At 36.6% G+C, this 18006-nt stretch overlaps 1 protein-coding gene across 1 annotated transcript; it reads left to right on the top strand.

Annotated features, from left to right (window-relative positions):
- Positions 1-10633: 10633 nt before the first annotated feature.
- On the top strand, positions 10634-14506 carry LOC107792977 (nicotinate N-methyltransferase 1-like). The gene is made up of 4 exons (XM_016615244.2): positions 10634-11012; positions 11578-11999; positions 12862-12926; positions 13937-14506. The coding sequence occupies exons 1-4, from the start codon at positions 10702-10704 to the stop codon at positions 14237-14239; spliced, it is 1101 nt and encodes a 366-aa protein (XP_016470730.1). The 5' UTR covers positions 10634-10701; the 3' UTR covers positions 14240-14506.
- Positions 14507-18006: the final 3500 nt, after the last annotated feature.

Here is an 18006-nt window from a genome sequence, read left to right as displayed (position 1 = left end):
AAAACTGATTTTAAAACGGGTCGGGTGGTGGGTTTTTAAAAACGGATCGGGTAAAAAACGAAATAGGTCATTTTCATCTGGTGCTGCCATGTGGCTCTCCATCCAAAATAAGGGTATATTTATTTCAAAGTATGACGGGAAGGGTATATATAGCCCAATAGTATAACGAAGAGTATTTTTAGACCATTTTCGAAAGTATATGGGTATATTTGACCCTTTTTCGTTTTATAATTCAACGTTTATTTGATTCAAAACATACAATGGTTACATACATATATAGAACTTCAACGTCAATGTAGTGGAACTGGTGTCATCCATGAGGAACATTAAAGAAGCCCAATTCCCGAGACCTATGAGATCCGATTCCGGATAGAAGGATCCTAATTTATGGTGCGAATACCAAGGGACAAACAGTCACCAGACAAGGGATTGCTGACATCTTCGGGAGGAGATGGCAACACTATTGAAGAATGGTCATCTCCGACAATTCTTGAGTGATCGAGCTAAGAACAATTACGGTCGCAATAGAGACAACACGGAATCCTTGAAAGCAGGAGAAGAAACCCCACGCCAAACGATCAACATGATCTTTGGGGGGGAAGAGATTAACGAGATCACCTTTTCGGCGACAAAGAAGACTAAAGTATCGATAACTCACAGCAAAAGACTCCGAGATGACGATATCACTTTCACAGAGGAAGACGCAGACGGATTGCTGTTACCATACAACGACGTACTGGTAATCTCTTTAAATGTGTTAGATTTTAAAATTAAGCGTGTTCTAGTTGATCCAGGAAGTTAGGCTAATATTATACAATGGAGAGTATTGGAACAAGCTAAACTCACTAGAAGCATTATTCTGGCGACAAAACTCCTCGCTGGATTCCACCTTGCAAGCGTGACGACCCGGGGAGAGATCTTGCTGCTCACGAATGTTGAAGGAGTAATGAAAATAACTCTCTTCGAAGTAGTGGATGGTGATATGGGATACAACATCATCTTAGGAAGGCCATGGTTACATGAGATGAAGGTTGTACCTTCGACGTATCACCAATTGCTGAAGTTTTCGACGCCCGAAGGAATCAAGCAGATAAGAGGTGACCAACCGACAACGAGGGAGATAAATGCAATCTCGGTTTCCAGTAGCAAAGGGAAGGAGCGTAAGAGATAGCAATTACAGGAACTGACGCCTACTACCGAGTTAGAAGAAGTTATTTCCGGGGAAGAATCGTCAAAACAATATCAGGTGCCGTGATATTTCCAAGTTCCGGAAGAAACGGACGCAACAAAATCCACGGCAGAGGAACTAGAGCAAGTTGCATTGTTTGAAGAATTCTTAGAAATTTTTTTTTACTTGGGGACAAGACTGCATCCCGCGCTCAGGTCTGGTTTTATTAAATCCCTTAAAATTAATATTAATTATTTTGCATAGTCGAACGAGGATATGACAGGTATCCCGACAAAAATAGTCGTGCACAGGCTGAGTTTGGATCCCAACGTACCATCGGTATGGCAAAAAAAGTGCCTTATTGCCGAGGCCTGAAATAAATTCATCAAAGAAGAGGTAACCCGCTTGCTTAAAATTATTTCGGTCAGAGAAGTAAGATATCCAGACTTGCTAGCCAATGTAATAGTAGTTCCTAAGAAGAACAATAAATTCCGTATGTGTGTAGACTATAAAGATCTTAATAAGGCGTGCCCGAAAGATATCTTAATAAGGCATGCCCGAAAGATTCGTTTCCAGTTCCAAATATCGATCAAATGATTGATGCCACGACCGGGCACGAACTGATGAGTTTTCTTGATGCTTATTCCGGGTACAACCAAATTAAGATGAACCCGAAAGATCAGGAAAATACTTCATTTATAACAAATTTCGGTACATATTGTTACAATGTAATGCCTTTCAGGTTGAAAAACGCCGGAGCCACTTATCAACCGTAAATAAGATGTTTGAAAAGCAAATAGTAAAAACCATGGAAGTTTATATAGACGATATGCTCGTTAAGTCTTTGAATGCAGGTGTTCACCTTAAGAATTTGCAAGAATCATTCGATATCCTGAGGAAGTATAACATGAAACTTAACCTCGAGAAATGCGTATTCGGGGTCAGCTCTAGTAAGTTCCTGGGGTTTCTGGTCTCACTAAGGGTAATTGAAGTAAAACCCGACAAAATCAAGGTCATAGACGATATCCCGGATCAATTATCAAACGTGAAAGAAGTCCAAAGACTCACAGGAAGGTTAGCAGCTTTGAGCAGGTTAATTTTCTGGTCGTCGAAAAAATGTCATCGCTTCTTTACATTGCTCAAAAAGAAGAACAATTTTGAATGGACGCCGGAGTGCCATCAAGCTTTGAGGGACTTGAAGAAGTACTTATCAATCCCTCAATTGCTCTCTAAACCAAAAGAAGGCGAAACATTGCTAGTCTACCTCGTGGTTTCAAAAGTTACGGTAAGTGCGGTTTTAGTCTGGGACTAGAGGAACGAAATAATCAACTACCTCGAGCACAAAAAGTTGCCCGACGATACCAAAGCATTACGGGCATTACGCACCAAAGTTGCACGTTATAGCTTCAGGAAATGCCAATTGTATAGAAAATCTTTTCAAGGCCCGTTGGCTCGGTGTTTAGGAGCGTCAGAAGTTGACTATGTCATGAGAGAAATCCACTAAGGGGTATGCGGAAATCACTCAGGCGCAGAGTTTTTGGTGCTGAAATTGGTACGGGCAGGATATTATTAGTCTCGCATGGAACAAGCCGCCAAAGATTCGTACGAAAATGTGATAAGTGCCAACGCTGCGCATCACTAGTACATCAATTGACAGAACCTTTACATTCGGTTATGTCTCCATGGCCATTCATGAAATGGGGAATGGGCATCGTCGGACCGCTGTCACCGGCTCCCGGAAAGGTAAGGTTTCTTTTAATTTTGACTAATTATTTTTCTAAATGTGTGGAAGCAGGTTCTTATAAGAAAATCGGAGAACGTGAAGTAGTCAATTTCCTGTGAAAAAATATAATTTGCAGGTTCGTAATACCAAAAAAATAGCATGTAACAATGGGCCACAGTTTATCGGTGCAAAAATTATAAAGTTCTTCGAAGACCTGAAAATAAAGAGAATCGCATCCTCACCTTATCATCCGAGCGCAAATGGTCAAGCGGAGTCAACAAATAAAGTGATCATTTAAAACCTCAAGAAAAGGTTGGAAGCAGCAAAAGGCAAATGGCCCGAAGAGTTGCCCGGAGTCCTATGGGCCTACCGAACAATGGCCAAATCAAGTACAGGAGAAACTCTTTTTTCCCTCGTGTACGGTGCTGAATCCCTAATCCCGGTTGAAGTGGGCGAACCCACTTTGAGATATTCTCAGACAAATGAATAATCAAACGACGAAACAATGCTAATCAACTTGGAACTGCTCGAGGGATGCAGGGACTTGGCGCATGTAAGAATGGCAGCTCAAAAGCAGAGGATGGAGCGATATTACAATCGGAGAGCCAACTTCCGTTTTTTCAAAGTAGGAGACTTGGTTCTAAGAACAGTAACACAAAATATCCGGTAGCTCAACACGGGAAAGCTAGGTCCAACGTGGGAAGGCCCTTATCGGATTTCAGCTGTCACCGGGAAAGGTTCATATCTTAAAGAGGTCTACCGAAATATGTGGACATCGGGTGGTGAGGTGGTCTAAAATTCGATAAATTTCAAGAACAAAGTAAGCTAGGGTTTCGGTCAAGGTTATTTAAAGTTGTATTAAACATTACATCTCAAATAAAGATCACAAATATGTCTACACTAATTAATAAAGAAAAATTATAAAAAATTTAAATTATCAGTAAAAATAGATATATTTATGTGCCGGTTTGATTTAATTTTTCCTGCAAAGCAAATATATATCAATTTTATAAGTCGATTTTTTTCTTTCTAATTTTTGCTGAAAACCCCTATGTCTAACAAATGGTGAATGAACCTTTATCATTCCTCCGCTCTTTAATGTATAGTACAAGTTAGATTTCTAATTGTTGTCGGAACTAGTGGGTTTTGTTTTCAACCACTAAAATGCGGAATCGTTCCGATATTACCTCATATATTTGTTATACAAAGTAACCATTTAATTTACTAGTATGTTACAAATTGATAATATTGAATCAAAGAATGAGTCACACTTTAGTTTCTTTAATACACTCGAAGCCTATTAATTCTTTTTTTTCCCCACTTTATGTAACACAATTACAATTTAGAGACGCAAATGAATTTTTTTAATCATAATTTTTTCAAATACTTTTTATATATTTTTAATGACTAACTATTGTGACATATAGTGGGTTATTTTTTTGTAATATCTTAATATGTAAATTTTATTAAATTTTTTTAAAGATTGTATATCCGAATTCATACCGAAAATTAGGTAATTTGACACTAGTGGAGGGAGTAATAATTACTAACCGAAATTGGAAGTTTAAAGGACAAGTGATGTTTGGCATATTTCGATATGTGTTGATGTTACTTTACCCATATTTTAACCGCTTTTTGATGCTATTTGATCTTTAAAATACCCAATATGGTTTAATTATTGGTTTTATGACTAATTGAGTTGTGTGTGGTGAATTAGGGTATTTGGAGTGCAAAAATATGAAGAAAAGGTGCTCTAGCTAGAGGAAGAGGGGTTGGATGCGTCGCATCCAATCTAGAAAAAAAATCAGATTTCGTGCACCCTTAGCAGTGAAGTCGGCCCATAGCGTCCGCCATAGCATCCGAGACTGGGAAGAAGAAGAGAAGGGTGGATGCGTCGCATCCACCTTCGCAGGCAAAATTGAAATGGAGGACGAGGTGGATGCATCGCATCCACCTTAGCATCAATCCCTGAAGCTGATTTGGATTAGAAATAGGAGAACTTTGGCCCACGACTTTGGTACGCAATATATAAGCTAAAAACGCCTCTTTTAGGTCATCGAACATATTGGGAAGGGGGAAAAAGCCACGAAAAGCTGTGGAGGCCGGAATTCATCTAGTTTCATCTTTCTCCCACCAAACTTAGTAATTTTTATGTTTCTTTGTATGATTTGTTGTTTGGCTACCATGTCTATGTGGAGCTAAACTTCACGTTCTAGGGTTGTGGTTCTTCCATGACTATTGTTATTCGGATATTGATTTTGACTACTTGATTTATCATATTAGTTTATTTCTTCATTCTTGCACTTAATTATTTAATTGCTTGATCACCAATTGAATATTATCTACGAATCTAGAATTGAACTCGAAAGTGGGAATTCTATATTGCATACAGGATTGAGTAGGGCAAGTTCTTGAATTCGGGCATCGGGGAACGGATTCGTGGTTAGGATAGACATATACCTAATTGCCTTGCTTGGTTGATTTACAGGAATTATAAATGCGTTCTTGTTGATTCTCACTCCATAGACATATAGGCGTTAAGTTAGCTGGAATAGGCGAGTAAGAACTCGACAGATTCTTATGAGCAATATTAACCCTGTCAACCAATAAGCTAGATAAATTAGTCGGTCAATTCAATTGAAGAATACAATAGGATTGTTAGATAGCCCATAACCCTAGATCGTTTTCATTACATTGATATCATTAAAATCTGCTCTTTCTCTGTTCAAAGTTTATTATTTATATTTTTCTTATTTAATTAGTTAGAATAAAATATTTTTAGATTTAATTCTTGTTTAGATAATTAGGATAGTCTAATTTAGTTAATAGCTAATCATAAGTCCTCGTGGGTTCGACATCCGACTTTTAGTCACTTTATTACTTGACGACCGCGTATACTTGCGTGAGTGTGTTTGGTCGCAACAAGTTTTTGGCGCCGTTGCCAGGGACTTAGAAATTAGCTATTTTTCTAGATTAGACAATTTTTTTATCTATTCAATTTTTTTAGTTTAGTTAGTATTTGTTATTTATTTTAACATGGCATCTTGGAATGAAAATTATTCGAATGATGGTTATTCTTATTTTGATGATCCTTGTCCATATTGTGGAAGACCCCACTGGTGGAAAAATTGTCAGAATATTCCCGGGACCGATTTGTGCGCACAATCTCAATCCTTTGAGTGGAATATTTGTAATATGTGTGGTGGTCAAGATGGCCATTGGGATGGTTGTCCTAATCCTGTTCATCCTTCTCTGAGCCCTTATTATAATCTTTCTAATGATGTTTCTGAGTTTGATAGGGGCAATGAAGTGCAGGATATGGAGCCTGATGCATATATTAGGGATATTCTGAGGCAAGTAGCAGAGCAACGGGATGAACTCAAAAAAGATATGAAAAGAATGAGGGCAGCAATCACAAGAATGAAGGCCAATATGAAAGAATTGAATGGCGAGAGCGAGTACCAGCAAACAGATAATTTTGAAAAAGTGGAGATTTTGAGCCATATGTCGCTGGTGAAACAATCCGAAAGATTAGAAATATATGAGGCTCAACATGAGGAAATTACAAATGAGATGAGATACTTTATAGAAGGAAGAGCCAAATTGGGACAAGAGATCGATAAATTTGGTACTACTATTCACGACTTAGAGGCTCAATTGAATACAAAGGTTGATGCGTCTAACGCCCAACAAAACAGTAATGAGTTGTGTAAAGCTGAAAATGAGCTTATACGCCAAATTGAGGAGCTAAAAGTGGAGAGCCAATCACTCGAGAATATTTTTGTTGATGATGCCCATGTTGAGAAAAGTACACTAGAGCCATGTGAGGAAGTAGATAATGTTATATTTGAAGATTCTTGTGTATGTAAATATGAGGATGTAAAGAGTAATACAATTCTAGAGTTAGGGCGTATTGGTCCTCATTCCAATCATTTTTCCACATTGTGTTTAGATAGTAAGATAGTAATCAAGACATCTGAGCCTATGGAGGAGTCAATGGAAGAGGAACATGATGCCTATATTTTTGAATGTGTCATGCAAAAAAGCAAAAAATACATTCCTCATCTAAAGGCCGAGAAGTGTAGAGTGAAAAATTTATTACTTGGCCTGGTTATCTTTGTAGCCCTACCACTGGAGCATAGCCGCAAACTGGATGCCATGTTAGGGGCTCAATTCATAAGTTCGAGGTGGAGGCAAAAGTGGTTCACGTCGTGCCGCTACGTTAAATCAGGCGCTTGTTGGGAGGCAACCCAGTGTTACTGCTTTCTTTTATTTTTGTTTACTTTTTATTTTATTTTATTTTTATTATTTTGTAGTATTTATTTTTGTTTTGTAGGATTATGAGCATAGGAAGCAAAGCCATTAGAAGAGTGCAAAAGCGAGCTAGATGGTGAGGACTAAGTGTGGGGTGCCCACATAAAGGACGATGCCTGGGGGAAGTCTGAGTATCTCGTGAGCCTATTGCTTCGGCCTTTGGCCTACCAGGGAGTCTCGTTTACCCTCTTATTATTTATAATGTGCATTGAGGACATTGCAAAATTTTAAGTGTGGGGTGAGGAGATCGTTTGGATGAGTTTCTGTGCTATTTTAGCTTAGTTGTAGTACTCATTCTTAAGTGTAGTAGCTTTTGTGAAGAAAAAAAAAATAGAAAAAAAGAAATTAAAAAAAAACGAAAAAGTAGAAAAATTGGACTTTTCCCGACGATTGATCTCCTAGACAGTTTTCTTGAGGGATTAAAGTCTAAACAAAAATTCAAAATATATCTTTTAGCTTTCTTTAGGTAGTAATAATCCCCTGTGGTTTTTCTTTGTGCCTCGGTTCTTTTTCATGGGATGTAGTTTGAACCGGGTAGTTTTTTTCTTTCCGAGTAGATTAAGAATTTAGGGAATAAAAGGAGCAAGAATGATGAACCTAGGCGCCCTTGACTTGTTTGATAGTAACATATTTATACTTTCGCATGTGTAGTATCTTCTGTATGATTTGAATTTATTGATGATGCCTTGTTAAATTGGATAGCATATTTTGTGGCGCCTATGTCTCGTTTACATGACTTATGTTCACCTTGTGTTTAATACTTAATATCTCGTGGCTCCGTGAATACTTGCATTGCTTGAGAGTCGGAATGTGATCGTCCTTAGTAAGTCATATGCCATGTGTGGTGAGGTTTTTTGTGTTGTCCATGTATTGTACTTGTGTCTAGAACTTGCCCGGTATGTGAGTTGAAGCGAAATTTTAGGTGATGCTCGGTTTGAAAAATAATTTTAGGATTTCTTTGATCTTTTTGAGCTTATTGCTTATCACAAATAAAATCTATCCCTAGTTAACCCTTTTGAGCCTGTAGACCTTTTATTTGGTACCCACATTACAAGCCTATACCCTTTTTATTCTTAATTGACATTGTTTTGATCCTTTTACCTCTTAAAGCACTTTAATTGTTAGATGAGCGCTAAAAGAAGTAAGAAGGGACTAAGTGTGGGGTGACTTTTGAGTGGAACCAATGAAAGAAGGAAGGGTGCACTTATTTTGTAAAATAATACACCACTAGCGGAAATTGAAAGAAAAAAAAAAGAGAAAAATCTGGAAAAAAAGAAAGAAAAATATAAATGAATAAATTGTTATCTTGTTCTTGCTAGTGGGTATGAACTAAAGTAGTGCTTAAAAAAAAAGGGACTGTTTTGGGGGTGATATTGTTTGTGAAATTGAAGTGGGGTTGAAAAAAAAATGCTTAAAGTAATTTTGTGATGTATTAAAGTGCTTAGGAGGGTGAGTCACTATTCCTTAAATATATCCTACCCGTCCCTTAGCCCACATTACAACCATGAAAAAGTCCTAATTGATTTTAGATCGAGCGAGCTTACATTAGTAGAGATTTACATTAAGGGCAAGCCTATGGTACTAATTTCATGCATGTGACTTCTTTGTGAGAGTGAGCGATTTTCTTTGATATATGTGAGTCATTAAAATATATTTGATCATGAGATTCGAATGTGTGGATTGAACTCGCTCTCTTGTTCTTGTTGTGAGGGCACATGGTTTCACGAGGGATAGGTAACGTTATTAGACTTCTCTATGATGTTGGGTGTTCAAGCCATGAGTGCATAGTGACATTGAGTCGGTTTTTGAGGTTAGGATTGTTGTGAGCATGTTGTCTTTGTTCGAATATTTTTAAAGAATGGCATAAGTAAAGGGAAGGGTATGTGATGCATAGCCTAGAGCCTAATTGTTGCAAATAACCACGGTCATAGGTGCAGTGTGCTTTGAATGATAAGAGCTTAATTTTGTTTCGTCTACTATATGATGGTTTGTTCGAGGACGAACAAAGGTTTAAGTGTGGGGTAGTGATGTTTGGCATATTTCGATATGTGTTGATGTTACTTTACCCATATTTTAACCGCTTTTTGATGCTATTTGATCTTTAAAATGCCCAATATGGTTTAATTATTGGTTTTATGACTAATTGAGTTGTGTGTGGTGAATTAGGGTATTTGAAGTGCAAAAATATGAAGAAAAGGTGCTCTACCTAGAGGAAGAGGGGTTGGATGCGTCGCATCCAATCTAAAAAAAAATCAGAGATGGAGGAACTAGGGGTGGATGCGTCGCATCCACCCTCGCATGCAAAGCTGAGAAATAGAGGACAAGGTGGATGCGTCGCATCCACCTTCGCAGGCAAAATTGAAATGGAGGACGAGGTGGATGCGTCGCATCCACCTTAGCATCAATCCCTGAAGCTGATTTGGATTAGAAATAGGAGAACTTTGGCCCACGACTTTGGTACGCAATATATAAGCTAAAAACGCCTCTTTTAGGTCATCGAACATATTGGGAAGGGGGAAAAAGCCACGAAAAGCTGTGGAGGCCGGAATTCATCTAGTTTCATCTTTCTCCCACCAAACTTAGTAATTTTTATGTTTCTTTGTATGATTTGTTGTTTGGCTACCATGTCTATGTGGAGCTAAACTTCACGTTCTAGGGTTGTGGTTCTTCCATGACTATTGTTATTCGGATATTGATTTTGACTACTTGATTTATCATATTAGTTTATTTCTTCAATCTTGCACTTAATTATTTAATTGCTTGATCACCAATTGAATATTATCTACGAATCTAGAATTGAACTCGAAAGTGGGAATTCTATATTGCATACAGGATTGAGTAGGGCAAGTTCTTGAACTCGGGCATCGGGGAACGGATTCGTGGTTAGGATAGACATATACCTAATTGCCTTACTTGGTTGATTTACAGGAATTATAAATGCGTTCTTGTTGATTCTCACTCCATAGACATATAGGCGTTAAGTTAGCTAGAATAGGCGAGTAAGAACTCGACAGATTCTTATGAGCAATATTAACCCTGTCAACCAATAAGCTAGATAAATTAGTCGGTCAATTCAATTGAAGAATACAATAGGATTGTTAGATAGCCCATAACCCTAGATCGTTTTCATTACATTGATATCATTAAAATCTGCTCTTTCTCTGTTCAAAGTTTATTATTTATATTTTTCTTATTTAATTAGTTAGAATAAAATATTTTTAGATTTAATTCTTGTTTAGATAATTAGGATAGTCTAATTTAGTTAATAGCTAATCATAAGTCCTCGTGGGTTCGACATCCGACTTTTAGTCACTTTATTACTTGACGACCGCGTATACTTGCGTGAGTGTGTTTGGTCGCAACAACCAGCTGCATCTGCGGCTCCGCAAACCCCAACAAACACCAATAAATTGGGCCAGTAGGTTCTCATAGTAAACACATGACATCCCCAACTGAAAGATAATACCTATAGATTCCAAAACAAAGTATAGAAACAATGGGAAATGGAAATTGCGAAGCTAGCAATAATAACAATAATGCAAGGTTGGCTATAATGGAATTAGCCAATATGATAAGTGTACCTATGTCTCTAAATGCCATTGTTAGGCTTAAAGTAGCTGATGCTATTTGGGAAGGTGGATCGAACGCGCCACTCTCTCCAACCGAAATTCTCTCTAAAATCCGAGCTTCCGAAGGCGGCGGTGGTGGCGGTGGTGGTGACGCTGAGAATCTTCAGAGGATTTTACGCATGCTCACGAGCTATGATGTATTTGCTGAGCACATAGTTGATGACGGCTCTCAAAGAAGGTATCTGTTTGTCCATAATTTTTTTTTCTTTTTTCTGAAACTTATCTTTAAAACATTATTTGGTTATACTTTTAACTAAATTTTTGAAGATGCGTTTCAAATATTTTTTTTAAGATGAGTTCTTTTTTTTTTTAAGATGAGTTTCAAATTTGAAAAAGTGATTTTTACCTTTTTTTTCAAGTATATTGTTACTCTTACAAAACTGTGATATTTTTTTAAGTAAAAATGCATGTTCAAACACAATTTTAATGTTCAAATATATTTCTTTCAATTTAACTTCAAAAACTATTTTTTTTAATCTTATATTTCTTATGTCCAAACGCCTACTTAACTGTGTAAAATATGTCGTTTACGTTAAAATCACATCTAGCTAGTTAAGCTACCAAAACAACATTGAGAGCTTGTTTTGACTAGTTACTGCAATGAAATATAGGAGCAGAAGTGAGTTTGGTACGACGCAAGTCATTTTTCTTTGAAAAATTTGTTCATAAAAAGATAGTACTTCCTCTATTTCAATTTATGTGATATATTTGGATTTTGAGAGTCAATTTTTTTTATTTTACAGATATTCGTTGACAGAGGTGGGCAAAACCCTAGTCACAGACGAGAACGGCTTATCCTACGGCTCCTATGTTCTCCAGCACCACCAAGATGCTTTAATGAGTGCGTGGACGATGGTTGATGAGGCCGTCAACGATTCGTCCACTGAGCCATTTGCGAAGGCAAATGGTGAACCAGCTTACAATTACTACGGAAAAAGACCAGAAATGAATAACCTAATGTTAAATGCAATGTCTGGAGTTTCTGTGCCATTTATGAAGGCAATTTTAGAGAGTTATGATGGGTTTCAAGGAGTGAAAATATTGGTTGACGTTGGGGGAAGTGGTGGAGATTGCTTGAAAATGATTTTAGAGAAACATCAAAGTATTCAACTAGGAATTAACTTCGATTTGCCTGAGGTTGTTGGAAAAGCTCCCAAAATTCCTCGTAAGTTGGATCACACTTGTATTTAATTTCTTCTCTTTTATTTTTTTTTAAAATATAAAGCACGGAAATCACCTTAAATTTTTATAATCTTGAACAAACGGTTTTATTCTTGTAAGAACATGTCAGAAACGATGAAATAAAAACGTTACTTAAAATTTAAGGGGCCGCTTCTTAATATAAAAGGATTTCAATTTTCTTAAATTTACTTAGAAGAATGTAGCTAAAATGCATTCCCTCCGATCAAAAATATTAATTATTGTTTTAATTAGTGGAACCATAATTAAATAAAACATTTAAGTAAGAGTAAAGGGTAGTTAGACAAATATTCTTACGATTAATACTATTAAATATCTTTATTATACTAAGTACAATTTTAAAGAAAAAATAATATAGATCAATCAGAGGAAGTATTACAGTAGGCTCTGAAGAAAAAAAAAATGATGTTCGGTGCACAAAACATTTTGTATTTATGCAGGTTACGGGGAAGGATTACACTCTAAGAGATATAATGCATGCAACATACTCGGCCACACTCCAAGAGATATAATGCATGCAATATACTCTAATACAAGTATCAGTTAAGTGACTGATTACACGATTCAAATCAATTACCTATAGGCTCAGGAGAAGTAAACCTCAAATTAATAAGTCCTTACAGATGTAAATAGGTGTTTCCCATTGATCTTTCTATTTCAAAGTACGAATTTCTAGCAAATCGTACGCCAGTCTTTTTCAGTAACCTTAAATGGACAGACGTGAAAATCGGGACAAAGAGCCTGACTACTACGTATAACTTTAAATCTCTTTCATATCTTTGAATAAAAAATATGTGGCCAAATTTCCTCTAAGTTTTGCCGTGCAGGTATAAATCATATTGGTGGTGACATGTTCAAATACGTACCAAAGGGCGACGCTATTTTCATGAAGGTGCATTTTTTTCCTTCTCAAACCTGTCCTTTTTTTCTTGTGTGGGTAATTGTGCTCTATAGTTTGTTTCTATTTAATTTGAGTTAATTTCCTAAGTAAGGGGTAATTGTGCTCTATAGTTCAACAACTTATATATAACAAAAAAATTATTTTTACCCTATTTTTACCCTGTTTGTGTAAGGGGATTCAATTATCCTCTTTTTTCAACTTAGGTCCACCACTGCATGCAGTACCCTTTCCATATTGGCTAAAAAATTTAAAAATAATATTCCATCATGCTATTGTTTTCAACTTCTTCGAGTTGGTATTGCTCTATTATATTTCGAACATTTGTTTTTCTTTTCGAAGAACGTACGTAAATAATGAATGAAATATTGTGAAAGAGCTAGATGACTTGTTGCTTTCAAATAGTAAGTATTTGCGATCAAATCGTCCCATGAATTTGTGAATCATCGGCCTCTTCTTGGACCACTTTGTCACTTGATAATTTTGAACACACATGGACGTACAATTTGGCATTGGGTTTTTGAATTGTAGACCGCACCTGTCTAATCTCCACTGTCATATGTTGCATATACTAATTTTTCTTTTCCATTGGCAGATAAGTGTATTGTTGTGGGCAGATGCGGATCCAATATTTAAATTTTATGGGTTTAATCTCTAAACCATTTAATATTTAATTCATTATATTGTTAAAGTTATGAGTTCATATTTATTATTTGTTCAAATTTTAAATAAGTTATATATATAAATTTATGTTTCATGTCGAAAGTACTGGTTCAGTTGAACCCGACACCGCTACGCTAGATCCGCCCCTGGTAATGGGTATTATTACCAACACCGAGTGTTTACACCAATCCAAAAAATATATGACACATGTCTTCACAAACATGATTAACACTAAATGATACATAGTAGTAGTAGTAGTTAACTACTACACATTATTTATATCACAAACTCTAAGTAACATCCATTAAAAGTGATCTTTGAATTCTGGTTGTGATATGTAGTGGGTGCTAACAACATGGACTGACGATGAATGCAAGCAAATAATGAAGAGTTGCTATAACGCACTTCCTGAGAAAGGGAAATTGATTGCTTGTGAGCCAGTTTTGCCACACCATACTGATGATAGCAAGAGAACTCGAGCACTTCTTGAAGGTGACATCTTTGTCATGACTATCTACCGTGCCAAAGGTAAGCACCGCACTGAAGATGAATATCGGCAGCTCGGCCGATCGGCCGGTTTCGCCGATTGCCGAGGTTTCTACATCGATCATTTCTTCACCATTCTTGAATTTCAAAAGTTATAAATGGGTCACTTAAATTCAACGGCGAAGCTAGCTATACAGTTCCGCTTACAGGTTCGTTAGAACCATATAACTCTAGTCAAACTGTGTATTCATATTTAAAAATTCATTAAAGAACCCAGTGACGTGCCTTTTCTAGAATCCAGGAGAAGACATACAAGCGTGTACTTAATAACTAAACAAGTTGTATTATGTGTAATGGATCTTATGCCAAAATTAAACAATGGGTCTGGCCCAAGTCAGAGTTCAGCTCTGCACTTCGTACTAAAATGATATTTTATTGAGCGAAATATGTATATTTATATTATATGTATATCCTACCTCCATTCCAGTTTACGTGAACCTATTTTCTTTTTGGTCCGTTCAAAAAAGAATGACCATTTTCTAAATTTGGAAACAACTTTGCTTAAACTTACAATTCTACCTTTAATGAGAAGCTTTTATAACCACATAAATACTCTGGTCCCATTTTTGAATTGTTTAGGACCACAAATTCTAAAAGTCTTCATTTTTTCTTAAACTCCGCGCTCAATCAAACAGGTTCACATAAATTGGAACGGAGGGAGTAACAAATATATACAAAAAACAATATACATTTTGTCAACTACGTATTATTTTTTGGAGCGGTTTTCAATTTTATTTTAAAATTTTCTTTGACATTTGACTGGCATACTACTCATTTAATAATTTTTTTCTTTTTCAAAATTAGAATTTGATGATTGGCTGTCTTTTATGCACTTATATTGTATGTTAAGATGAGATATTTATATTGGTTTTCGAATATATTCTTTCATTTAGAATTTTAATAAGTTATTATTTTCATATTCTGTTTGTATTTTTATCCTTTCCTTTTTAACATTTAAATACAATAAATAATATCCCGTCTTTTAAAACATTGTTTCCCTACAAAAAAGATGCTTGAAATGACTGAATATGCCTGTGAAGGTGCTGAATATTTGCTGAAACAACAATAATAAAGAAAAGATAAAGAAAAAGAGAAGTAATATAAAATCAAGTTTATTTTGCAGCATATTTGAGCCATTGCATTTCTCACTATTTGTCTATTTCTTCTGTGATGATCTAAAAGATTATCTTTAAATTATTAATTATTTATGTGTTCTAAGACCTCGAAAATCACTATTCATCATTCCTCAACTTACGTGCGCAGTCCGTATAATTTTCCGGAAAGTTTTTATATGAAAAGTTGATTAAAATGTGAAATAGAGCCTTAAAACTCAACTGAGATGACTTTGGTCAATATTTTGAGCAAACGAACCCGGATCAGTATTTTGATAGTTTCGGTAGGTCCATATCGTGATTTGGGACTTGGGCGTATGCCCGAAATCGAATTCGGAGGTCCCTAACTCGAGTTATCGCATGTTGTCAAAATTTTTAAGTTTAAATGTTTAATGACTTAAGAGATTTGACTAATGTTTGACTTTGTTGATACCAGGTCCGTATTTTTATTTCTGAATCCGGTATAGCTCCATTACTATATTTATGACTTGTCTGCCAAATTTGGTGAGAAACGGAGTTGGTTTGACGTGATTCGGGCGTCCTGTTGTTAAAATAGAAATTCTAAAGTTTATTAAGAATTTTATTTTATTTGATTTGGTGTCCGATTCGTAATTCTAGGCAATTTTTTTTGGGTATTTTGATCATGCGAGCAAGTTCATATGATATTTTTGGACTTGTGTGCATATACGGTTTAGAGCTCCAATGTCACGACCCAAAATCCCAACCTGTCGTGATGGCGCCTATCTCGATACTAGGCAAGTCGATAATCTCAATAAACCAAAATTTCTCTTTAAGGTTGAAAATATAATATTTAAATACAATACAAACACTCCCCAAACCTGGTGTCATTGAGTACATGAGCATCTAATATGAATACAAGTTTAGAAAATAAAGTCTATAATAGTCTAAGACCAAATACAGTAACAAAGAGATAGAGAAGGAGAGACAAGGTCTACGGAACATGGCATCTACCTCAAAATCTCCTAAAAATCAACCGCGCGAAAGGATCAACACCCGCTATATCCGAGAACACCTAGATCTGCACACGAAGTGCAGGGTGTAGTATGAGTACAACCAACTCAGCAAGTAACAATAATAAATAAGGAACTGAAGATAGAAACGAGCTGCACAGTTATGGTTCATTTCTGGTAATTCCAGCAAAGAATAGACATGCTATCAAATCTGGCAGTTTAAATGTCAAATCAATTTTTATACAGTTCCTGTTCATGTAATCCGTAGATAAATATATTTTAGAGATTTCGCAGCAATGACAGATAGCAACTAAGTGCAACAACAAATGAAAATCAAGTATAACCTCTTAGGACAACAATCACTCATTGGGCTACCAGCCCTCATCACTCACTGGGCTCCCAGCCCTCATCACTTACTCTCAATGGGTACTCGCGCTCACTGGGGGTGTACAGACTCCAGAGGAGATCCTACAGCCCAAGCGCTATAATTTGCACGGACAACTCACGTGCTGCACGGACAATTCACGTGCCATAATATAACTATCTGGATTCGCACGGCCAAATAAGGATCCGTACGGCCAACTCACGTGCTATAGTATAATATAAGGATCTGCACTGCCAACTCACGTGCTTCACGACCAACTCACGTGCTATAGTATCAATATCTCACAATCAGGCCCTCGGCCTCACTCAATCATAAATCTCTCCAGTCTCTCAGGCTCTCAATAATTATAAAATCAGCCCAAACAACAATGATATGATGTATCAATAATAATAATAGAGACTGAGATAAAATGTGCAAGTAAAAGCTGAGACTGAGTACATATAGCATTTAGCAGGCAATTCAATAAGTACGTGACCTCTGTGGGTTCCAACAGTACTATCACATAGCCTACGCACGATTTACAGTCAAATTTTATCAACACATAGAGAGCATGTAGCTAACAACAAATTATTCAACTTTACAGTTTTCCGGGACGGACCAAGTCACAATCCCCTCGGCGCACGCCCACACGCCTGTCACCTAGCATGTGCGTCACCTCCAAAATAATCACTTGATACCAAAATCCGGGGTTTCATACCATCAGGACCAGATTTAAAATTGTTACTTACCTTAGAACGTGAAATTCTTTACTCTGCTATGCCTTTGCTTCGCAAATCGGCCTCCGAATGCCTCGAATCTAGTCACAAATAATTCGTTTCATTCAATAAAATTTATTGGAATTAACTCCATAAGAAAATGCTAATTTTCCATAAAAATCCGAATTTTAGCTCAAAAATCGCCTGTGGGGCCCACATCTCGGAACTCGACGAAAGTTACAAAATTCGAAAGTCCATTCAACCATGGGTATACCAATTTTATCAAAATCCGACCCCAACTCGACCCTCAAATCTTCAATTTAAACTAAGAGGGTTTTCAAACTTTTCCAACTTAATTCACCAAGTAAATGATAAAAACAATTATGGATTCGGGTAAATTAACCAATATTGAGTTAAGAACATTTACCCTATTATTTTCTTTGAAAAACCTCCGAAAATCGCCTCTTCCCGAGCTCAAATCCGTCAAACACTGAATATGGGAAAACTCTATGCCCAGACATTTGCTCTACGCGATCGTAAACATTCCCACGCGATAGCGAAGAATAATTTTCCATCGCTCAGATTTAACTCTACGCGATCGCGGACTTTCCCACGCGATCGTAATGTACAACATCTCAGACATACGCGATCGCAAACTAGTCCATGCGATCGCGAAGCACAAAACACTTGATTTCTACTCCG

The sequence above is a fragment of the Nicotiana tabacum genome, chromosome 24 (assembly GCF_000715075.1).
Source record: "Nicotiana tabacum cultivar K326 chromosome 24, ASM71507v2, whole genome shotgun sequence".
Taxonomy (NCBI): domain Eukaryota; kingdom Viridiplantae; phylum Streptophyta; class Magnoliopsida; order Solanales; family Solanaceae; genus Nicotiana; species Nicotiana tabacum.
This window is presented reverse-complemented; position numbering and strand designations above follow the sequence as displayed.